At 45.4% G+C, this 25483-nt stretch overlaps 1 protein-coding gene across 1 annotated transcript in view; it reads right to left on the reverse strand.

Moving 5' to 3' along the window:
* Positions 1-2113: 2113 nt before the first annotated feature.
* The window catches only part of LOC142557606 (ATP-binding cassette sub-family C member 2-like), a 50444-nt gene continuing 27074 nt past the window's right edge, over positions 2114-25483 (reverse strand). Inside the window, exons 11-26 of the mRNA XM_075669568.1 lie at positions 23777-23923; positions 22816-22909; positions 20692-20894; positions 19091-19267; positions 17330-17497; positions 16681-16862; positions 16132-16207; positions 14096-14306; positions 13300-13610; positions 12231-12563; positions 11388-11489; positions 10638-10811; positions 6675-6833; positions 5189-5355; positions 4291-4485; positions 2114-2828 (exon numbers count right to left, since the gene is read on the reverse strand). Coding sequence (XP_075525683.1) covers positions 2678-2828; positions 4291-4485; positions 5189-5355; positions 6675-6833; positions 10638-10811; positions 11388-11489; positions 12231-12563; positions 13300-13610; positions 14096-14306; positions 16132-16207; positions 16681-16862; positions 17330-17497; positions 19091-19267; positions 20692-20894; positions 22816-22909; positions 23777-23923 — 2850 coding nt within the window. The 3' untranslated portion in view covers positions 2114-2677. The remainder of the gene's footprint in view (positions 2829-4290; positions 4486-5188; positions 5356-6674; positions 6834-10637; positions 10812-11387; positions 11490-12230; positions 12564-13299; positions 13611-14095; positions 14307-16131; positions 16208-16680; positions 16863-17329; positions 17498-19090; positions 19268-20691; positions 20895-22815; positions 22910-23776; positions 23924-25483) is intronic.

The raw sequence follows: 25483 nt of genomic DNA on the forward strand, positions 1-25483 counted from the left end.
ATTTTCCAGTTTTCATCGTTTGTACTATCGAAGTATCACAACGCGTTCCCGCAACTGCATACTTTTGACCTACACCTTGCTTCTTGAGTAAAGGTTTGATGTGAACCTTCCAGCGTTTCGCGTTGTTGTTGCTGCCAGTATTTCGTTCTGCTGTTTCTTGGTGCTGCTGCCCAGATTTCGCAGGCTCGGTCTGTTTCTGTGTATGTAACAATTTGTGTGAGAAGGTAATCCGCATGGAACGCCAAACCAGCGCAAGCAAGTGAACAGTCTCGCGAAACATCTCTCCTTCCATTCGTCTTTCAGAAGCTCCACAACCACGCCTCTGCCTCATTTCACCGTGTTCACCCGCGGGCGTACAGTTGGCGTCCCTATGCGTGCCACAACGACAACGGCGGGACACCCCGTGGAACACATTGCGACGGAGCTCACCAACAGCAGCGCCACTGAATAACCAGCCATGAATGGCTTCATGGAGCGTTCCTCCAATCAAACAACTGATTGGACAACTGATGGCGCTGTTTAGAAGTCCCCGTTGTAGGCTTCAGAAATATTCGCGCCCTAACTCTTACTGGCCCACAGTGCGAGCTACGGAGAGAAGCATCGCGTGCGAGCTGAATAAAGGCATGTACGAATGTTTCAGTTTAGCCAGTCATTAAAATGCGCACGTTATTTGCATTCGTATATTTACTAATTGCCGATGCGTATGCGTATGTACAAAAATTTATCTGTGGTTTGTTTTCTGACGCGGTCACATTCGAGCTTTAATAGTTCGCATTTTCACCCTGTCCTCGTGCTCTCATAATTTCCAGAATAACTGAATTGATAGCATAATGAATGCGAAAATTCTAATGAGATAAACACGCCTGATTACACCAAAGCATGAAAGTACCATTGAAATAATGGACAGTAAACTGCGCGCGTTTCCGTGATGTTGAACTTCGCAGGGCGCATGCATGTGCCCTTAAGAGGAAGCTTTAGCTCGAGTGCTCCTATCTAAATACATGTAAATGGAGAATTCGTTTATCTCGGCAACCACTGCACCAAATTTGACTAGGTTTGTTGTATTTAAAAGAAAAACTTAAAATCTAGTGACTGTTGGTTTCGAATTTTTGTGTTAGGTCGTCAATCTTTTATTAAAAATTGGCGAAAATCAAAAATTTTCGGAAAACGAAACTATCAAGTTTACAACTCTGTAACTCAACCACTAAAGATTATAATACAATTCTGTGAATTGCATCTAAAAGTACATCCATAGCGGACAAAATTGATATGTTACGCATGAATATCAAAAAATTTAATCATAGGTAAATACAACTTTTGTAAAACCATTGTAACCAACGTAACAAATTCATGTAAGATGTAAAATGACATATTGAATTTGTCCGTTTTGAATGATCTAATGGATGCCGTTTACAGAACCGCGATATCAGTTCTTGATGCATAGGTATCAATTTGTAAACTTCGTGCTTCTATATTTTTCAAACGGTCAAATATTTGAAAATCGTTTTAGGAAAATTCAAGCCCTAAATTGATATTCCGCTTCCAACAGTCACTAGAATTTAACTTTCTCTTTCAAATGCAACAAATTTCATCAAAATCGGTCCAGGGGTTATCTCATAAAAACGTGTTTGCGTTTTACATGTATTTGAATAGGCCGCGTCGGAGTTGGGCCCGAGCTAAAGCTTCCTCTTAAAGATAAACTTTTGTACGAAATGTGTAATACTTTAGCACAGACACAAAATGTTTGCCTCACTGCTCTTGTTTTATTATTTTTCATTGCTGCCGAACTCGCAATCATGGTACTAATCCTCTATGTATCCACTGCGCCAAGGTAAATTTTTCACCCTTTAAATCGATTGGTTCAAAAAACCTAAGGGCAGCCCGACTGCGCGAGGATTTTGATGTTTTGGCTCAAATTCGAATAGGGCAATCTGAGTTGGCCCTCTATCTAAAGCTCCTGAGAAGAATCCAGAAGATGTAACATACTGCTAAATATTTGTGGTACCAAACTCCGTGATGCCGTTTGTTTTTTCTTTTTTTTTTTGGGGGGGGGGGGGGAGGGCTACTGAACATGCGAGTGGCTCATGAACCCATGACAGCAGGAACTGAGAGGTGATGGTGATGATAAGGCTTTATTAAAATATGAATAGGTCATCGGCCTACTAAGAGTCGGGGTAGCAGGATGAGCTCCAAAGGCCCAGCTTTGACGGATTTCTCCTCCACACTTCTATAGCCTGCGGCGAACGCTCGATCCTTCAACAAATGCGCACAAATCTCTTGCACCGCTGTTGGCCTACGCTGAGGGACGGATCCGCTTCTCGAAGCTGGTAACCTGCCACCGATCCTTTTGTCGGAGGGGCTGCATGCTTGGGGCACTCTCAGAGCACGGAAGATAAATACGTTGTAATGTGCAGTATAAGAACTTCCACTGCAACCCATCACGGATGACATTGCGGGCTTGTCCACTTCCTGATGTGGCGTATGCGTGGTGATGATAACGATGAGAACGCAGTGAATAGCTTGCTAAGGTGGCTGGTTTAGGCTAGCTGGTGAAGCGTGATCTGCGTATTGCGCACACCAGGAACAAGACAGATAATAGGAATGGCGCAAGCGAAGCAGCACTGTCTTGTCCTCATGTGCGACGTTCGCGGAATAACAACCACAAGAAAAGCACCGATCACAAAGTGGTGCTGATAAGTTCAGGTCGTCTTCGGGCGCTATTGATGCCAGCTTCGATGGCCATGCTGTAGAACACCGATGAATTGTCAGACAGCAGACGTGGCACAGTGTCGAACTCTCTGACCTTGCCGTCCTCCAAGACGAGTATTCTGCAAATAAACAAGTTCCTCGTATTGGATGTTGTATGAGGGAATATTTAAGAAATGGAAGACAGTGCCGCTCAAAAAAATGTGAAAGCACACAAACTACCACCTTTCAACAATACCAGCGTTCCTGCCGACAATGATGCCTGTTATTCAGGCACGAGCAAAAAAAAAAAAAGCATGGCTGCATAAGAGTGTGGATTTGACGTTCCTTAAATGAGTACTCGATGGCTGGTCTGAATAAAGCAGTCGACACCCAGCAACATTCGTTGCCGTTGAGAAGGCCATTTAGGGAAATATTACAGTTGTCTTTCTCGCGCTCCGAGACCAAAAGTAAACACACATTCATCGCGCACGCAAAGTTTAGCTTTCCCGTATTCGCCTACGCCGTCCAAGAAGCTAACAAAATTAAATGATTTAGCGCGAAAGCCTAACACCGATTGCTCAATACTGCTGTTTACACAGTTTCGCACATTTTTTTTTTTACAACAACCCCCCCCCCCCTAAAAAGCATTTATGTTTCCTTCGTGTCATCTAATCAGAGCTCGTTATTTCTGCGTCTTTCATTTCAAGAGAAGAGTAGGAGAGGTCGGGTAGGAAGGAGGTACAAAGGTCGATGGTCTCTCATTAGTCACCTTCAAAGGCAACTCCCTATAAGTAGCTTTATAGAGTAAACCTATCACGGCGAAATAGTAATGAAACTCCGCATGCACTTGCAGGCAAGTTGAGCAAAAAGCCTCAAACGAAAGAAACAACAAACATGGGGTTCAATGTATGCGTCACACCTAGCGCTATTGCAATACATCCAACTTCAGGCTGTTCGAATCATTGCTCACAGACGATACTACGCACCTGCTTCATTAATTTACAGAAAGCTTAAATGGTTACTGTTGACTAAACTCATTGCATTTAACCTAGGTATATTAGCGTCTAAATTGCCAATCCTGATGCTTTAGCCACAATAGACACTGTACTGATAATTTGTCCTAATAAATCTAGATTCGTCAGTCAAAATGATATTCTTCATCAAAGGGTTCGCATCAATTCTGGGAAGCGCAACTGTCAGATTCTCAGCCCTAAAATCTGGGAATGACTCGGCATACTACGGGGATATACGAAGAATTGCGTAATAGAAAAGAACCACTGACGTGGGTTCTTGACCTATGCTTGTCTTGGCTATGAGTCATACACTTTCTTTACTTTTGGTTCACAGTCCCTTTGCATCTTTCACAATGCCAACGCCCTCCCCCCCTCCCCCACTTCTCCGCGGACCGCATCGCCCTTTCGACGACCCCATCCAGTATCACCGTCACACAATGACACTTTAGAAAAAACTTCCCTTTCCGGAGTGACTCAAGTTACAATAAAGCGGTGCCTATAACAACTAGTTTTGTCACACCTATGGTGACTCTAGTGCAGCGACTGAAATGATCGGTTTGGGAGTGGCTTCGCGCCGTCCGCGTCTCACCGGTCATAGTCGAGGACGGTGTGTAGGCGGTGCGCGATGGTGAAGAGCGTACACAGCGCAAAGGCGTCTCTCAGCGCCACCTGGATGAGCTGGTCGGTGTCACCGTCCATCTGCGACGTAGCCTCGTCGAGGAGAAGGATCCTCGTTCCTCGAAGCAAAGCCCGCGCAAGGCACACCAGCTGCCGTTGGCCCACGCTGCAACCGATGCGTCACGCAGTCAGACGACATTGAAAATTGGCTGGAAAAGCTGACTCAAGAGATAGTAATATCAAACGAGCAGGAATTGTGAGGCGCAGGATCATAAAGCTTCGGTGTCTATGCCGGGAAACTCTACCACAGAAAGGGCTGCCTCAGTTGAGTGATTGCGTTTTGTAATGCTCCAAACTAATGCACAGGCAATTAGAGGTGCCTAAATGTTAGGCTCCAGATTATATTCAGACGACTCTGATTCTTTCACGTTTATCTAAAATACACACGATCATTTTTCTCAGTTCCGCTCTCATTATGTTGCGACCTCCGCGGCCAGGAAAGGAGCGCGCGGAATTGTGCTTGGCCTTGTGCTACCTGCTCTCGTCAAGAATGAAAGATGCTAATAAAAAATAAAAACTGCGGAAGTTATAATACCCGAGCGACTCGCATTCTACTGCCCTTAATTATCGTTGATCAAAAAGACAAGAAGAAAGAGTTATTTTAAAAGTATGAGAATAAAGAATTCTAGAGAACTAAACGGAAAGCTTAAATATCAGACCACTACCTATATTCTTGTCAAGGTCTGTTTGAGAGTTTGTTATGCGCAGCTTCTTGCCAGCCCTGCAACCGGTGTTCTAGCAACCCCGTCGCTTGCTGATCGCATGTCCGAGCGAAAGTGTGTTTTGCATCCTCGTCTGCATATACTTGCCTTAAGTTGCTGCCTCCATCTGCCGTCTCCAGCAACAGCCCCCTGGGGTCGCTCGAGACGACCTTGGCCAAGTGGGCTCGCTCCAGGCAATTCCAAATTTCTCTGTCAGAGTGCGAGTTTGTGGGGTCCAAGTTCATCCGCAGCGTTCCCCTCACCAAGCTGGGATCCTGAATGTTCGCAAACGCCGCTGCTTAACAACGCCAACACACGCAATTTCGACGCATCTTTTACACGGCCTTCTATCAAAGTGGCTTACCCCAATCTATACCCCTATTAAAATATTCAAGAGCAAATTAAAATTTATTCTCATGTTTGAGCTCGTGCAAAGTGCGTTATGCGCACCGAAATGAAATTTTGGACATACATTTATACATTTATACATTTATACCTTTGCTCTTACATCTATGCATGCGGTTTGTGAACTAAGCACTGACTTGTTCAACGGAAAGTTGTTTTATATATATATATATATATATATATATATATATATATATATATATATATATATATATATATATATATATATATATATATATATATATATATATATATATATATATATATATATATATATATATATATCAAGAGTTAAATTATTGTTCCTCATATTGTGAAGATATGGCTGAAATGCCCGAAAACACCAAAACATATATATTCTTTCATTATTAAGCCTGGCTTGCAGGATGAGTTTGCGGGTGAATATACATTATATTAGGTGAATATTATGGAGCACGTGTCGAGCAACAGAAAGCTGTATCGGGAGTTTTCGTGTTGCGCTACAATTTTTTATTGACACCTTTAATCTAACTATAAGATTTGGGAACTTCATTAATTGCTTAGGATTAATTATATAATTAGGTGGAATGCAAAAAAAAAATCTGAGTACATACAACAAGCGCCGGCGAACAACACTTTGGTTCTGTCTAGCTATGTGGTTTTTGTATATATTTAAGTCTTGGTGCATGATAGAAACTAGATGCGATCACTGGCGTCCCGCGGCCCGCATTCGTAAGTCAGCCCAGCTCCATGAAGCCATCCCCTTCGCCTTTGTTCTCTTGAAAAGTCAACCCTACAAGTAATCTGCGTTCGAAGAACTCGACCCTGGTTCTCGGTAGGTTTTAATAGTTGCGCGCTTGTCTGGATGCTTTGCCCACGGCCCTGTGCAAATGTTCTTCCAATATGATTTTGCAACATGAGTAGTGCATTTCAGCGTATGCATTTATCGCCTTCGTTGTTACCTGCGAGTGCAACAGCCGCAACTTGCAGCTGCATCTGTTTTGTTTTCGAAAGACGGTGCTGACGGTGCACCGAGCGCGGCTATAATGCAGTGGCGCAAGGCACTAAAACTTGTTGCGACAAATCACGTGTTGGGCCTACTTTCTTGGCTTCGGTGTCGCTACGTAATGCTCTTTCCTAGTTAGTTCCTTCATTCAGCGGCGTAGGCATGTGCGACCCGAATCGCAGCGCACCTTCTGCGTTAGGTCACCTGAGGTATGACGGTAATGCTCCGCCGCAGTTTCCGGAGAGGTACTCCCGCTATGTCCACGCTGTCGATCAGGATGCGGCCCTCCGACGCCCTGAGCATGCGCAGTAGGGCGAGCACTAACGAAGACTTGCCGGCACCCGTGCGTCCCACAACACCGATCTGGAATGAAGCAATGAAAAAGTTTACATTACCAATTGGCTACAATTTCTCTACGACGGAAAACATTTAACCCATCGCAGCGAGTCGTTCAAAACACTAGCTCGACCTGTTATCGGAATGGATGACACCCAACCTATTGCGATCACATCATAATGAAACAATATGGACAAGGACGAACGCAAAAAGACGATACTTCAGAGGTTTCGTTTGGTTGCAGTTAGCTTTTCAACAGTGTGCTGCACGTTAGTACGTCGGCGAAATACAGAACCTGTGGAGTTCGCGCCATTTTCGTAATCTTCTCCCTCGTGCGTAAGCAGCTGCTGGCGCTACTTTTAAATACAGCGTTCTAGAATAATGCTACTTCGCGGCTTATTACGCTTTGGGACATATTCTTACATTTCACGTGCAACATAAACATTACTAAGCCATCAGTAAAAATCACAAATGAAAAAAAGTTCTAACATGCATTCGCAATGAACCGACTTCTGTCCTGCCTGCCGAAACAAACAAACATCGTTTAGAGCGCATCTCTTAATGGCCCGTTCCCGCGGCAAGCGGTGGTGGTGGTGTCGGCGTAACCGAACGAATGATCACAACAGCGAAAGATGAAAGAGTGAACGCGACGTGTGAGGTGAAAGGCGCGAGCTGCGAACGGTGGAGAGTATACTCCTTTCCATACGTAGCAGTCAACGCTCTGGAAGCTATGCGAGAGGTTCGGTCAAGAAAAGCTATCACTCCGCGCGTTCCGCCTATGTTTCGCTGGGCGTTACGTCTGCGCTTCGCTAAGCGCCACTAGCGTTCGCGCGCGCGAGCACGCACATGGGCTCCTCGCGACGGGTTGCAAATAAAGAACACGAAAAGAACCACAAAAATACAGATGATCTAAAACAGTAAATTAGTGGCCGTATACCACAGTATGCGTTTGTTTCTAACTTGTTTAATTCAATAATGAGCCTATATAGAAAACAGTTGCGCCCAACTGCGGTAAAAGAAGCATTGCACTATATCCAAGAGCGAACGAAGCCACTGCAGGAAATCTCTCTATATGCTCCACAACGTTGACTGCTATGTATGGAACGGAGTATAATGAAAGGGCAGTGACGTGGGCGCGGGAAACTGGTTTCATGCAAAGCCGCCCGATCGCTCAATCCATACTACTATCTGGTCCCGAACTCGTTTCGTGATATCGTCTGCTCGAGTCAGCTCTTGCTTGCGCTGGTTTGCTGTGCTCGGTTTGGTCTCGTTCGCGTTTATTTACATTGTCACGGTTTGCGATTGTTTTGTAATCTGATTGTATGCGCGACGCAAACTGTTTAGTACTTTTTAAAAGCCAAGCGGCCTGTGATTACACTGGGACCTTCAACGAGTCGCGTACAAAAGCCGACGCGCTTGACCCGCAGATCGGACTTTCGACGATTGCCGACTCTGCTATATGCCTCTCTGAAATTATTTGCCTGAATATATTGCGAAATGAAAGCACGTATAGAACTGCGCTCAAATTTCGCATTAGGGACTATCGTAATGGTCGGTGAATTTTTTTTTCGTATGTGTTAACGAACATTCTGACATTAAAGTGACAGAATAGAAACTTTCATATGAAGTGGGGACCTTGGTTTCAAGCACCATCCCCTGGCCGTAAGCAAAGCCGGGATTCATGTCTCGCCCAAGTTACGCTTCTAGTACAAAACCATGGAATCTTGAAGAAAATAGGAGCAAAAGAAGAAATAAAAGAGTATGGTCGTATGACGATTGCAAACAATGTAGAAAAGGTCTGCGCGGGCCCACAGATCAAAGCGTGTAGATTTTTGCCAAGTTTAGCGGCAAAAGAAGCAAAATGCACAGACATAGATGAATGTGGCTCCAGTTCGGAAAGGCCATTAAAAACGCGGTGTCGTCGCTTACGCAAGGTGCATTTGGGGTTCAGTTAATGAGGAACTAATACCAGAGCTAACGATGCTTATTTCCCCTTCAAGAGAGCGTATACTGATGGACATATCTTAATTAGATGTATCTCGCTTTCAACCTCGTGCTTGAGATCGATTCAGATCATCGATCACGTCATGCTTAATTAACCGCTTCTAGCTGGATCATCGCTACTAAGAACCACTAGGCTCGGCCATTACTTGTGAGGAAGACCACTTGGGAATGCCAATTGCCAATAAAAAACCTATCGCTGAGGACTATTTCAGGCATAGTTAAGACGCTCATGTGGCTTCTGGTTTCTCAATTACCACCCCCTTTTATATATCTCAACGCATGACGGCAATGAGACTCTGCACGCATGCATAATAATCACGAGTTCTTGCACCATTACCTTCAATACATTGCTGAAAAAGATCAATTTGCGAAGTCACAAGTCCATTTCAAGCCACAAGGACGAATTTTAGGCAAATCCACTTTCCACTCGTCATTCGCATGCCGGCTTCACCGCCACACTTGCAGCTGGCGTAGACATGGCACCAAAGGTCCCTCTTGTAGTTTTTGTAGGAATCTACATTATCAGGGCCGATATAACGTAAAGAGTCCTTCCACTCGATTCCATGCGATTCATATCATACACCGTGAACGGCGGGCTGATCACGCTGATAACGTAGGCAGAGCAGCGCCGCGGTATCCCTGTGGCTACGACGTTGCGCTGCTGGGTTCGAGCTCGCAAGTTCCATCGCAGCCGCGCCTGCCGAATTTCGATAGGGCATGAAATGCGAAAACGCTCGTGTGCTTACATTTTAGGCGACGTTAAACGTCTCCAGCTGATCAAAATCAATTCCGAGCCCCTCCCCCCCACCTCCCTTGAGTGTGCCTCAGAACCACATCTGGTTTTAGCACGCAGTATGAAGTTAAATTTTATTGAGATAGCACTTATATGGACACTCCAAGCGCATTTCTGCCCTAGCGTCGCCGTCGCCGTGAGATTCCGTATAAATTCGAAGGACAATAAAATCGTCGCCGCGCGCCCTATACTGTAAGTGCCAGTGAAAGCGGGCGAGGGTAGGCCGGCGATCGGGGCTCAGTTTCGCGCACGAAAAGGAGGAAGGCGCGGAGGAAGTGTGACGTCTTCCATAGCGCGCAAGGCTTTGGGATGGGGGTAGAAAGGAGGGGGGCACGTTCTACTCCGGGAGGCCCGGGCGGCCATGCACGCCCGCCCGGGCCGCTTTATCTTGACCGCCATCTGTGACGGGCACAGAGTCCGCCGTGCCCTGTGTCGTCGGGGTTTAATTGGCGTTGATGCCAAGGGCAGCGCGAAGGTCAATTCGCTCACTACAGCTGCCACGCTTCCTCGCAGCGTTTTGACAGTGGGTTTCCGCGGTCATCGAGTGAGACGTGGTCATGTTTGCTTATCCGCGCGTGACACCGCGCTTGTTAATTTAATTAGTGCGCCTATGTATACAATTTTAAACAGCCGATAAAACTACTACCCTTACTTCGTATAGCTGGCCAGTAATTTGCTACCGCAATCGATGCTTCATCTTTCGGGAGAAACTGCGACTTATTTTTTTTTCCCAATAGGACCCCTGACGACGCGCAAAAAATAATGGCATAGGAGTACTATACTTTTGTTATCCCGATCCTGGCGTCCATCTTTAGCGAGACAGTTACGGTATTTTCCGCAGGTGACGACTGTGCTACCAGCCTCAACAAACAATAATAAATTACTTCGAAAGTTTCACAGCTTGCTCCAGCAACTGTAGCAAGTTTAGCCGTTGTCGCTGGAAAAGTTATTTTTTTGCGTAATTCAAGTAAGTGAGCTTTGGTACATAGTCATCAATACGAGTAGTGGGGAATAGGCTACTTGATAACACTTACCTTCTCCTTAGGGTTCACAACCAACGTGACACCACTGAGAACGTTAGGCAGGACGCCGGGCCGGTAGGATGCCGAGTAGCTTTGGAACTCGACCTTGCCTTCGCTGGGCCAGCTTAACAAGGCCTTGTCAGCTGCGGCTCTCTGTTCTTCGCCCCACGTAGGCGGCAGGTCGTCCTGCGCAACGTACCGGCCAGAGCTGATGACGACATAGGAATAAACTAAAACAAGCGATGAAATCCTCACGACGAATACTGCCAGCAAGGACTTGAGACTAGCAGGATTCCTCTGAGGCAACAACTGCAGTTTTCAGACGACACTATAGGAATGTGACGTATTCCGAGCGTTCACCACGTCCCAATGGGTAAAACAACTTACTCGCTTATTGTCAAATGGTCCTCTATTCGAAACTTTCTCCACTCCGCCGAGTTGAGCACGACGCCACCTCTCGGCTGAAGGCGCTACTTTTACGAACTGCCGGATGGGGGTGAGGGGGGGGGCGTTACAGAAGCGCAGCGACCATTTCTGTCGAGTGGTGACGTTGCCATCTATTTTCCTTGCCTATGATGACTCGATGGAGGAATACGGGAGCAAGGGTCAGAGCTAGAGGTGAATAGCATTTCTGCGAGTAGTTCACGATGTGCTACTGTTTTCGGCGCCACGCATGCTACAGCAATTTATCATGCGGTGTTTAGTCTTTTAACAGAGAAGATTTTTTTGTACGTCCGCCAACGCTGTATGCCCAAGCTATACCTCTGGCGGAAGCTCGGTGTACTCGACGCAGCGCTCAAAAGAGACGACCATTTGCAGCACGTTGAACAGCATCACGCACAGTGTCATCAGCGCCAAAGGAACCTGCGAGTGACAAAAAAAAAGTAATTAATTGTTTTCTCATTTCAACCTGATTCCATATTTTCATCAGCCGGGAATACTGGGGACACTTTACTAGCCGACACGCGCTGTTAACGGGACTTTAGCCGGCGCTGACTGGAACGCGATTCAAGGCCAGGAGATGCCTGTATTCCGGGAATAAATGCATATAACAAGCCAAGGCATACCTATTACCATTGTATCTTGAAACTGTTGCAGAAAGTGTGATGCAAGCGTTTTGTGATTATCTAGCGCGGGAATGCAGACGCACGGCAGGGCAAGAACACCTCCGATCGCTGGATGCATGACATCAGCTGCCACGAGATACTGCTTATGCCTCAATGACACAAGTTGCCTTCGCAAAGAAAAACAAACACGAGCGTTACTTCCTATTGATTTATAGATTTATTTTGGGAGCGAAAAGAAGAACTTAAGTGTTTTATTTTGCGCGGTCAAATAAACACTGAAGTACGATGCCACAGTACACTCTCAAGCAAGCCAAAACTAGCACGTGTCATATAAAATCGTCTGTCTTCCCTTACCCCTTCCCTAGTTCAGGGGTAGCACACTGGATATTTATCTTCCGGTTAACCTCACCGCCTTTCGCATCTCATATATATATATATATATATATATATATATATATACCTCTCTACAATATCGTCGTCTATGCAAAAAGAGTGAACGGCAGAAGAGCAAGCACAACAATCGAGCACGCTTGCACACCGAGGTAGCCGAGCTCAGCGCTAGGCCGAGACTGCTGGGGTCCGGTCCGTCAGGTCCGGCGAACACCGTGTTGGCCAGGAGCGTGCACACGACGACCACGAACCCCGACGTCGACGTGAGCGTGCGCGTGAACCGGTACGCGGTGCCGAAGCTCGAGTAGCCGCGCATGGTCTCGTCCGTGAGGCGGCAGAAGTGTCTCCGGAACCGGTCGGCCACGCCGTACGTTCGCACGCTGCTCAGCGCGTCGACAGTCTCGGTGACGTGCTGCAGCATGCGAGATACCGCCACGCTCTCGGAGAAGCGGGCGCAGTGCGAAGCCTTTACGGCCAGGCTCTGCGAGGGGAACAATGAGAAATTGTCCTGCGTTACGCTCCGGATGTGAAAATCAAAATGCTGTGCACGTAGAAACCATTCTCCCCTTGACCCTATAGATCTACATCGCGACGGCACCCTTATAAAGTCACGCTTCGTACAAGGAGTCCGGTAGAACCATTCAGTGACTAACGCTAAGTGAACGGATTAGCTCACTGCCACCAGAAGCGCAATAATGCAAAGTTGACTAAGCAATGTTGACTGAGCGCCCGATGTTTGCCACATTGCTATTGATTTGACCTGCTAACTTAGCCCATTATGTGTTAAAACTACATACGAACAGAATACAATCAGGTTCCAATTAACGATATGCTGATGTATTCACAGCTTCCGTATACCGATGTACAGTCGAGAGCAAAAGTCAGCAAAACAAGAAATGAATTTCTCCTAGTACAGTAGTGCAACGTAAGATGCCTCAGTGCATTGCATTGGTTGAACAGGCACCCATAGGATGTACCACTTGATTTAAGCCTGCCTACTTAGAATGCCCCAAAAAAAATATTTCGCAGCCTCTGTGGCTCCCAAAGTTGTGCTCGGGACTGTACGTTAACGTACACCATCGGGATAACTGGTGCGTTGCGTAAGATACACTGCGGTTTTCTTCGATGGCCTCCTGCTGAACTTTCTTGCAAAGGATGCGGGTCATCGCTACCCTGCTTCAGTTTGAACGTAAGTATGATGAAAATGGCAAACTGACCATTCCGTATCCGGCCAGTACGGTGGCGACAGCCGTGACACCCAGCACTATGGGCGACTGGGTTCCGATGACCGCTATCTTGGCGACTGTGATGAGCGTGTTCTGAACGCTTTGCTTGCCGCTTAGGAACGATCGCGAGTCGATAAAGTCGATGTCAGCCGAGAATCGGTTCAGTATCCTCCCGCGCGGACAAGCGTCGAAGAAGGACACTGGACTGCGAAGCACGTGGCCCAGCATTTCATTATGCAGCGAGCGTGACAGTCGCTTCGCGGACAGACTCAGCAGGACGCTCCCCACGATACGGAGGGCCACTGCAACAGGAAAGTTGTATGACGTCGTTAGCGGGGGCTTCCTTACCTGTGCAGGTAATGTTATGCTCACCGCGGGCTGTGTCACCCAGTATTTCTAAGAAGTATCGCAACAAACGCGTCTTCCTACGAAAGCCACAAGGACAAGTACAAATCCTCTTATAGGAAAAAGACGCTTCACCAATTCAGTACTTAATATAGCCTAGAGGGACACAACATCGCATGCAAATAAGCGGTGACAAAGTCTGTTATCGTAATTCTCTCACTACTCAACTTCATGCTGAATAATGGCAGCTATAAAATTCTCTACTTCTCGGATCGAAGACCCTAGGCTGTCTCTTCAGAATTAAATTGACAAAGCACAAAACACGTTAAGTGTTGATCGGCGACAAGATCAGCAAATCGCCCTCTTGGTTTAATGTACGCCCGTCACTTCCCTCATTTCCTCTTTTTCGCCGCCAGGTAGCGATAACTTTGAATAAACGTACCGTCTATGACGCACAATGACACCAGCATTTGAACCCAGGGCAGTTGTTCGACTGTTGAGCCTGTGGCTGCCCGGCTCGAAGCATCCGTCCACTCCTTGATCCAGATCTGCTCATACGCGAAGGCACAGGCTGCTGCCAGGAACGCGAGCACGCCGACGAGGGCAGGCCACTGAGCCAGGCGCAACATAATGCCTAAAAGATGCCAACCTGTCTGAAATAAAACGAAATTTTTTAAAGAAAGGTACCAAATATGCCCCATGGGCGGAAGTATAGCACTCAACGTCGGGCTCTCTTTCAGAGAATAAGTGTTCATGCAGGCCTGCCCGCCACACCTTTCTAAAGATATTCGCCGAGCATTCCTGGCTTCCCAATTGTGAAATTGAATTGCCCTGAGGACTTCCTATCGATTTGTTTTCTGGTATCTCACACAAAAAGGGGCGCCACCCGAAACTCAAAATAAATGTGTAAAAAATCCTGCTGAATGCCCAAAGAAGTCATCAGCACATTTCCGTCGACGAACAGCAAGCTTCACAGCAAGATATGCCTATTTCAGTATGCTCTACACATCACAGGACATTCGCAAAGGTGCGTGCAGCAAAGGTGCAGCACTGTGGCGAGTAAGCCATGTATAACGTCCCTGTATATGCTCCCCGTAAGGGAGCGGAGTTCCACGTTCGTTTTCACAGGCCGCTCACGGCCACATTCGCCAGTGCCTGGGGCTCGTGCAGTGAAAGCATACTTCTTTGGAGAAAAGCCATCTTCAAGGATGCGCTGCCACCCGACGTTCTAGCGCCACCTGCCGCGCCACCAATTGGCAGTACAACAACAACGAAAACAAAAATAACAACAACAAATAATGAAATGAAATAAAAATAAATAAAGAAAATCTGAGGCTCAACATGCCAGAACCACTATATGATTAGAGGCACGCCGTAGCGGCACTCGGGACTAATTTAGACCACCTGGGGTTGCTTAACCTGCTCTAAATGCATGGTGCACGGGCGTTTTCGCATTACGCCCATTTCGGAATGCGGTCGCCGTGGCCAGGCTCGAATCGATGACCTCGAGCTCAGCACCGTCACGAACCAGACACTGAGTAACCGCGGCGGGTCCGGTTGACAGTTTCACAGTCTTTTGTGCGTTTCGGTGAGGGTTGCATCAGTTGGTGCAGTTTCGCAGGACAATATTTTTTAATATTCCAGCACGCGATGGGGGGGGGGGGGGTTGTCACGATTACTAGTTTTTTTTTTATTTGAAGATCGATGCTTCCCAGCGCGACTAAGTTGCGGCTGTGACTAGACGCTGTACACAGAATAACACAGACCAGGCGGAAAACGGAAAGCACTTGTGAAGGCAGCATTACATAGTTAGGCAAACTGCTTAGTACGGATGTCGCTGTCTCCGCGATGTACCTCGATATACGCAACATTCGCGTTAGGCACACTCGCTTTTTCGTAGTGAGGAAGGCCTAGATAGAGTTTCCAATGTTGACATTTTAAGATCACTCCTCTCACGGCAGAAAGGGGACAAATTCGTGGGTTAAGTTTAGGACGTACAGTCAAGAAAATTGAGGTGGCATCACGTCTGTCCGATAGGCGTATAAGTACAGGCAGTAAATTTGACAACTGTCTTTTTTGTGATTTCGTACGTGGGTGTGTGTTTCGTTCCCCACCAAATTCTACTCCCCTTTGTTTTCCTAGACTTCCACTGGTTTCTGCTTTCACTTTCTTTTTCAATTAGCTCATGTGCATCTGCCTGTATGAGCTTGCTGCGTAAAAAATTGTGCACGAACTTTACCAAGCGATCGCCTCTAATTGAAACCCTCTAATTAAGATGTCGGACAAACTAAATGGCCCTGCTTTAAGGTGTCATACAACGAGGTCAATACACGAGCTTCGAGTAACAAGTAATACTTTTCAGCAGACCAGTCGAGTAACTCGCACACTTCTTGAAAATGCTGCGAGATCTGCCATCAAAAATACTTTTGGCTGCTGTAAAAAGTTCAGAATAAAAAAAGAAAAGATAGCCATTCTCACTTTTGAGGAACAACCCAGCTCTTCTTGAGTTATTCGTCCAACTGTGTCGTTTTCTTCCATTTCTTCGTTAGCAGTGCTGAAAAAATATAAGCGAGATGCTTTAACGTCACCGCGGATGTCGATGACTTCAATCGGAAAGTACTTTAAAACGATTTTTTTCAGCTTTTAAACACTTTCAGGGTCGAATAAACTGGGCCTACCCTGAAGATAATACTTGGCCAGTCGCACATAACTGTATTCAAAGGTTGCAAATTTTGCTGGTCAGTCTTTATATCAGCGCCAGTTACGTGTCCTCGTGACCATTGTAATGTGAAGGAAGGCCGATAATGGAGGCAATGTCACATCACTGCACATACGAAGCTCATATTATTCACCAATGAAGCTAAGCCATAAGCGTCCCCAGCAGCACAACTGAACAGGTCTTCAGGGCAGCTATCGTTAACTTTAACAGTCGCCCTACGATGTTTTACGCCAGATTTTTAATAAATTAAATGAATCTAAACACAAAGTCTTTTAGCAGCTGAATGTAAGTAGAGCCGACTTGCTCACCCAGTTTTGCTCTGATCTCGTGATCTGCGCTGCTCAAGAGCTTCTCGGAAGTTCCTCGGTGATTCCGGGTCTGTGACAAGATCTTCAAGTTTGTCGTACACCTTGATACGCTTTGCGTCAACGAGAACCAGCTTGTCCATGTTGTGCAAGTAGTGCCCTTGATTGCAGACCATGATTCGTGTCTGCAAAGTAATTGGTCACCAATTGAACGGCACACTCATAAAACAGTGTAAGGAAGGAAGGAAGCCGAAAAAAGTGCTTCACTGAAGCCATATGCCTGATTCGGGAGGGTCAGAGCGTGTACGAAGCACACAGAAAAAGAAAGCGACACAGATACGTCGCAAATAAACTGACTTGCACCCGTAAGGGTGTTTACTGTCTACAAGCCACACCTTCACAGGTGTAAGAGTGTGAGCTATAAACAGATTTGCACTCATTAGCAAACTTAATAGTGAAAAAATTGATTTGCAGCGCCTATTATGTGCGCCGCTCTTTTCTGTATGCTTCGTCTAAGCGCCGGTGCTCCCGAATCTGGACTGTGCTACACCAGTAGGTGCAAGTTTATACCTTAACGGAAGCGCCATCTGTGACTGAAAATCAAGCAAATGCGTACTGAGCAGAGGGAAGCCACTTCAACAACAAATATTACCTTGTTCCTGAGCATGCCACGATTCCCGATGACCTCCCTGAACACTCGGCTGCCCACGACCGGATCCAGAGCACTGAGAGGGTCGTCAAGCAAGTAGATGTCACTCTGGCTGTAAACAGCGCGAGCTAAAGAAATGCGCTGCTTTTGACCTCCACTCAGGTTCGTGCCCTGCGTCAGTATCGGTGAAAGGTGAGGTAGTCAACTAGTTATTTTTATCAATAACAGGTTACCTAAAACGCAACACTAAATGTTTTCAGCCTCTAGGAAGATTAGAGCTTTAAAATGAAGCGAAGAAAAGCTTTTTTTTTGTTCCTTGATTGATGTTCCATAAAGGTAAAGTAGCCGCGATAAGCTTATCTCTAGCTGGATACGGTTGATTGATTGATTGGTTTATTTGCTTCGTCAGAGTACAGCGTAACAGGAGGCAGAGGGAAAAGCCGTTTAAATAACGTCTTCAGGGATCCTTCGATCCCTTTGTAAACTATGACAGCAGCTGAAAGACAGCACAATACCACAGCACTGTTTTGAAAGTGATACATTGTTTTAAATAATGATCCAGCCATAACAGAAAACTTAGAACATAGGTTATGCATAGCTTATACAAAAAGGAAAACAGCTCTAAGACCAAGGCTAAACCTACTTTAAACAAGAGCTGCTAAATCTGCTGCGCCTAAATTACTACATAGTTTACATAACAAGAAGAGCCGCTAATTTTGCTAGACTTGAATGAGACACATCTATTGCTTTGCTATTGTCATTATTTAGAATTCCTGGACGGTAAAGCATCTGAAAGCCACAATTAGTACGAAAGTAAGGAACGCTCCATATTATTGTGTTTCTTGTTTCATAGGCCTTACAAAGATTCGCCATCTCCATGGACAGAAAGTTTGAGCGTTTGCAGCTAAGACAGCACTCTCGTAGTAGTCTTTACTGATACATGTCGTTCACTTTGATTATCCTACATTTTCTAAATAGTAGGTCACTAGGTGCTAGAAAGGAAGTTGTCTATCAGCCTCACTATTTTCTTCTGTATTCTGAATAATTTTGTTAAGTTTGTTTATGTATTTGTTCGTAATAACTTCTTTTCAGCGCTAATGCATTACGCGCAGTGTTGATTTCCAGAACGTATTTTACTCCACAGTCTTAAAGATTATGTTAGGAGATTTTAACAGTTGTAGCAGTGCAGTATTTCCAGTCCTTGCGTATTTCATCCTTTTGAAGCGACCGAAAATCGTCAACACGACACGGAGCTGTTGTTTAATGGGCGTCTATTGACACTGCGAGCATATGAAGAATACCTTTGCGCGCATAGACCATTTTACGCAAACGTTGGAGCACTGGTGTTTTGGGCTCGTAACACTGCCGTTTTCTAACTGTAACAATCAAATTCACGGCACTACACTCGGTTCGTGCGCATAAAACAATTGTGCGGACCCGTTCGGTGTTTAACGACAGTGTCATTTCTACGTCATTGCGCACAAACTTAGAAACTGTTCATGTAGCAGCCCTACATGGCGAAACCCATAAGCCGAATATAATATCGTCAACATACAATTATAAACAAATAAAAATCTGTAATTGTACCTGGCAGAGGCACTGCTAACATCTATTACTCACCAAAGCACTAGTGTAGATGAAACACGTACGTATTCTTCTGACCGCCGGCACAGAAATGAAGTCACATGAATCGTATATGGACCTTCGCAAGTTTCCTAAAGTTGAAATACTTTGTTCTGCTATTTATCCAGGCCTGATACGTACCTTCTCGCCGACTTCGGTCATGTCTCCTGCTTGCAGCTTGTTGATGTCATTCATCAGTTGGCAGCTCCGAATCACTTGCTCGTAGAAAACAGGGTCCATCGGTTTTCCGTAAAGAATGTTGTCCCTAATTGTCATGTTGTGCACGTTTGGCAGCTGAGGTGCAAAAGCAACACGGCCCTAAAAGTAAGAAATGATATTCAGTCTTTCGTGCTTTGCGTGGTCCAAGAGACATAATTCTCTATTACGAAATTGAGAAGTCCTTTAGGAAGAAAGGCTATATCTTCCGGGCACTCATTTTCTGAGGGCCGCAAGAAACACCCTAAGAAAATTCTAAGTCATAGTCAACCTTGCTTTCTTTCTGCGGACCCAGGCTGGGCTCTCGCTTTCGAAAAAAAAATGTTTTTATTTCGCTAATACTTTGAAATGTGTGCGCAATCATTGGATCAACAGCCAACAAGCTGCTGCAACAATATTCAGGTATAACCCTCCACATAAGAAATTTTGCTATGTAAACGTATATTGGAATGCTCAGCATGTAGGCAAAAATTTCCTTTTTTTCTTCAGTGCTAATGCTTCAACTCGCAGAAGCACTTACGCATTATCATTGAGCACTGTTTACACATGTCATCTTACCGTTCTCGCACACCTAACATTCTCATTGTCTAATCCTAGTTTGCATGCAAGATTGGCCGCCTTTGCTCGGTTCTCATTCTCCATTGTTGCGCTTACATTAGTTCTCATCTGTTCCATTTGTCTTCCCCTACAACATCCATACACGGCGTTCACCGAATAGCACGAATCAATCTTTAGTCTACGAACATATTGTGCTTTGTGAATAAATGAAATGGTAGGAAACCATGCCAAATACATCCAAATAAATAATTCGTTTAGACGAGTGGTAACCTTGAGTGTACATTGACCTGCACGCAGTGAAAATAAAGGTGATGAACGAAGGAAATATATTGCGAAGGTGCCGCATATTACTCGCCATTTCGATTCACGTTTATCGCCAATTGTGATGGCTTACTGCTAGTGATGCGAAACTAACGGTAAATTTATCGTTTATAGCCCCTATAGCATTGTGAAAATATTGATAGCGTAAAAAAAGATTAACGATAGTATTGCGATAGTTCGCTCTTGACAGTGTGATCGACAGTTTTGCAGTTCTTGGCTAATTAGAATATTACCAAGAATTTTGCAATAATACGCAAGTCAGTAACACTCATTTCGAGCAGTCGGGAACCTGGAAACGCCGCCAAGTTTATGCCGAAGTATTTATGTGCGGTATGCCGCTTGATTTTACGTCACCAGTAGTGCACTACTTGTAATAGTATGGATAGTGCGCTCGATGCTACTAGCGATATCAATAGCATGCTTTCAACAGTACTATCTATAGTATCTATAGTGAAATAGATGGTGGATTTGCATCACTACTTGCAGCCCATTGTTAAAGAACCTTCTAGCCCACGAGTGGGTTCCGCGTACTGCGCTCTCAGAAGGAATTTTCATTATGAATGGAACTATGTTTGCGATGGCGAACGTTCGCTTATACAAGACTATGAGAACTATAATCGCGCCTGCTGCAACGCCGTCGTACGTACCGTGCACGTAACCTTGCCTTTGGTGCGGTGCATATCTCCCAATATTGCGGCTAGTAGCGATGACTTGCCGCTTCCTACGAAACCGACAATACCAATGAGAGATCCGGGCTCGACGTTCAGATTGATGTCATTAAGGTGGGCTTCCGTTTGGTCATCGTCAAGCTTTCCCCAGGAAAAGGAGCATCTCTGCATCGTCACACAACCTGGGTAAGTCGAATAATAAGCAAGCTGCTGTCAAGTGATAGTCATACGCATTGCTATTGCCCGATAACGTTGGCTCTAATCACGATATACTGCGCGGTAATGCATAAATAAAAGGAAAGAATCGACATAAATACAAAATGGTCAATATATAAATTTGCAGCATATATATGTGTATGTACAGGGTGTCCACACTATCATGCACTAAGGTTTAAAAATATGGTAATGCAACATAAATGGACAGAATCAAGGTAACGTTGCTTGCCATCGCTTGCAGATACTCAGATGATTATTGTACTCCGCCTAATTATATATTTATTCCTAATTAATTAACAAGTTTCTCAAATATGATAATTAGATGAAAAGAGCCAATGAGAAAATTGTAGACCAACGTGAAAAACTCCCGATACAGCTTCCTGGTGCTCAATGCGTGCTGCGTAAAAGCTTTTCCCAGCGTGAAAGAAGCTCCCGAATACATGCAAAGAGTCTCGATCGAGCGGCCAGTCGAGCGGAAATTTTGCGTGTATTCGCGAACTTCTTGCACGCTCGGAAAAGCTTTTACGCAGCACGTATTGAACCACAGAAAGCTCTATCGGGAGTTTTTCATGTTGGTCCATAATTTTATCACGGACATTTTTGATCGAGTTATAATATTTTAGAAGTTCATTAATTATTTAAGACTAATTATCTAATTAGCCGAGATGAAAACGATAATCCGAGCATCTCCAAGCGACGACAAGCTACATTACCTTGATTCGGTCCAGCTACGTTGCATTTACATATTTTTTAATATTGGTGCGCGATAGTTGAGACACCCTGTCTAATTTATGTTTACTAGACATTACAATATGTATTTACAATATCTAAATATTTTCACATATATTTACACCTTCCGCACATATGTTTACTGCGAAATTGCAGTAAATACAACGGCATGTTAATGCCGTGCTATGGAACCCATTGACGAATGTCTCCCTTTTATTTACAGGTAATATTGCTGTATATATGAAGGTATGTGATGGCAATGAGGTGGAAGGAAGTTACGAATGTCTGTTTTTTACGGGAAGTAATTTGGCAGCTTCTACTGCTGGGAAACGCGCGCACACCCGTGAGCAAAAGTATACGGACTACAGGGTCGCCGCAAAAGACAGAATTTCATTCGTAATTAACACGCACAAGCGGAAACTGACAATTGCACTAGAAAATTTGTAATGCCATGTTTAGACTGCAGTCTTTAATGACAAGTTGCATTCACATACAGAGTAGAAAATGAGTTTTATCGCGCAATCCCTGGTCCATATACTTTTGCTCAAGGGTGTACGTGGAAGGGGCCTCGGCGTGCTGCTCTCATAGTTGTCGCTTGTTCGTGACAGCGCGAGATTCTTCGTTTGCACGAAAATGGGCGGCTACTGCACCGTAACTGGGCTAGGGATCTGGCTGGCATCTGTGGATTGGCTTGGCTGTGGACAGCAAGCGCTTATTTTATTCTTACCTTCCACGTGGTGCAGCACGTTTGCGTTAAGTTTACGTACGTGGTCACTCCCGTGTACTAAAAGCTCCGTCGTGACACCTGCTCCCGCGTTCACCAAAGCGCTTGCGTGCTGCGCACGTATCTTCATGGCGTAGAACTCGAAATCTCTCCTTAGAACACCGTGTGAAGAGGTCGAGCACAACACTGGAGCTCGCAATCACGGTCAATGTCACACCTTCGGGTGAAACTCATTCCCTTTATTACTGCGGTGGCTTAATTTGACTCGTAACGTCAATTGCTCGAAATTCCAAAGGCGGTTTTCTTCTTTTAGTCCAGTCGAGGCCTTACAACGCCAGCGTTTCTACAAAAATGATCTTGCTTGACAATGCAGATAAAAGACAGCTCAACCTGGCACTACATTTGGGCAGGGTGCGACTCATTCAAGAGGTTACCTTTCCTCGTTGCAAAATGGCTGCCGGAGTCAACGATGTTCTCTTGCTCTTCTGCCGTACAGAAATCCGCAATCCTCTTGAGGGCCAGCGAACCCTATAGAAAAATGCGAAAGAACATCACACATACATTATAGCTACTATTTCTAGAGCGCGTGACGTGTCAGATATTTGTTAAAAGACTTTTTCGTCTTACGCTTTGGCTAAGTACGGTCATTTGCATTGCCTATAAATTCCAACTTATTTAGATAATTATCCCACGATATGACAACAAAGATAACAATGCTAATCGGATGCATCTTCTGGCTAACTCCGTAACTTCCGCCCTGCAAATTTTCCTCCTATACAAACAAGTGCAGTGGAGGTAGAGGTCAAACAGAACTTTCTATCATGCCAATTACATGCCTATTACTTTAAAGAAGTCTCGATTTTGCAGAAAGTTACATGGCAGAATACCATAAACAGGAGTGCCACTTAAGGAGTAGTTTTCTTTCTTTTTTAGCTTTAACATAAGGTATCTACAATAAATGACTACTCCACTTTTCCAAACGTTGTTCCGGCAATCTCCTAGAGGCTGCCGGAATAACTTTTAAGTTGCTCTGGTAAGTGTTCGTTACACACTGCGCTTCAAAGGCTTGTTCTTTACTTGGTCCACATTTTATTGCAACATACTCACGCTTAATAGCGCTTTTTTGTTGTTTCTTGGCTAAGTGAGACAATAGTAGAGCGCCCCTGATCAAGGTTGGTCACCTGGTATTAAACACGCCTCCATACCTCCTTTTAATTCACGGATCAAGTTCCCTTCACGGATCGGGTTATCGAGTTAGCATGCAGCCTATCATGCTCACTTTCGATGGCTTGACGCGATATCGGCAGTATATTTTCATGCTTTTCTTTTAGTTCCCAAGCTTCTGCCCTCCAAGTTTAGTCACGGGCACGCGTGGAGAGAGGAGCTGTTTATCACCTGGCTGAAATTTCTCAGCGCCTGTCCGCAGCCGCTCATGCTCAGATCAGTCATGTAGAGGAGTGACACGCACGAGAATGACAGCGCCGGGGTGAGCACGATGTCGGGTTCCAGCACGTAGAGCGTAGAGAACAGGATGATCATAAGCTGAAACGCAAGTTGCGTAGAAAACAAGTAGATTTAACAACAACAAAGACGACGACGACAACAACAAGAACACACGTACACGCACTTATGTTAAGCCAATAGATAATCGAGCCAAGGAAAGCACAGGGTAAGTTATTTGATAAGGCAAAGAGAAACGAACGTCGGCGGAGAAAACAACTTGCAACCGGCGCCACTTCCGCTGCTATGGTTGTGAGTATCGCTGGCTACCGCTCCCAAGGTCGGAGCTTGTACAGATGCGTGAATGCCTGAGAATGTGGATGCGCGAAGAGTCGTCGCCGTAGCTCGATTGGTAGAGAAACGCACGAGCGTAATGTGGAGGTTGTCGGTATACGGCTCCCACGGCAAGTTAGCTTTTCGCCATTTTTCAGTTCTTTTACGTTACATTTCTACATTTAAATGAAAAACAACAAATAATTTACCGTAGCTTCCCTTGGCTTTATTAATAGAAATCGTTCCCCCCCCGGTTGCCCTTCTCGTTCATTACACTGGTCGTTACGACTGGCTGGACCGCCAATGCGCATACGAAAAAAGAAGCACACTGGTATATGATTCCAGCCCGTGATCTTGACGTGTTGACACCTGCACGCATTCACTGCGCTACTGATTTGCTCAGGCTAAGAGTAAATATTTGCAGAAGTAGTAAGTATTACAACATGCTAAAATCGTCGTAATTGAGAGTGTGCAAGGGTGGGGAGGAGGCCCGGAAGGTGTAAAGTATCGGACAGTGCAGTTAGGGAACCACTGATCTACAACAGAAGGTAAAAAAATTCAAACTACAAACAGGCATGGTTAGTTAAGGCTAGTTTCCACTTCCATCTTCCCTTATTCTTGCCTTGCTTGGTAAGGTCTGTGGAGTGGAAGAGATGGTCTCCATCTCCTCGCAATTCGGGAAAAATAAGGCGTTACTTCACAGTCTACAGAAGAGGTATCTTCCACACGCTGGCTTTCGAGGTATAGTATTCCTGGAAAGGCCAGGAGTAATCAGGGAAGAGAGTTCTACGCCTGTTGATTGTTTTTCTCCGATACACCGAGTTGATGAACGTGGAACCGGACACCAGTGCTAACAACACAAGTGATACTGAAGAGAAAAAAATTGCGGGCTAAGCGCGCGAGGTTAACCACACCTGTTGCAACATCAACCCTATCCCCAGATGAAGTTTACTTTAGCTATGACACACGGCTTAAGAGATAGCTCTGAGCGCATGGTTTTCTGGAACACAGCAGCATGAGTTGCAATTCTCTGCACAATGCCCCAGCATCTTGTGTGCTCAACGACAGACCAGCCCAACACACCGATTGCCAGCATACAACTCTGACACTATACAGTCTAATGAGAGTAACAAAAGATGTCGGACGATTACGATACTCCCCAATCATAGATTTCAGCTCAGCGTGTTTTCATTTCGCGATGTAGTGAAGCAAAGAATTTCAGGCCGGAAACGCCGAACAGACTGACAGTACGCCAGTGCCGTCCGCGCCTTCGCAGAGGCAGGGGCAGTATGGGAACGCTGCCATCACGAACGGTGTCGGAACCAGCTG

This window comes from Dermacentor variabilis, chromosome 9, assembly GCF_050947875.1.
Source record: "Dermacentor variabilis isolate Ectoservices chromosome 9, ASM5094787v1, whole genome shotgun sequence".
Classification (NCBI taxonomy): Eukaryota; Metazoa; Arthropoda; class Arachnida; order Ixodida; family Ixodidae; genus Dermacentor; species Dermacentor variabilis.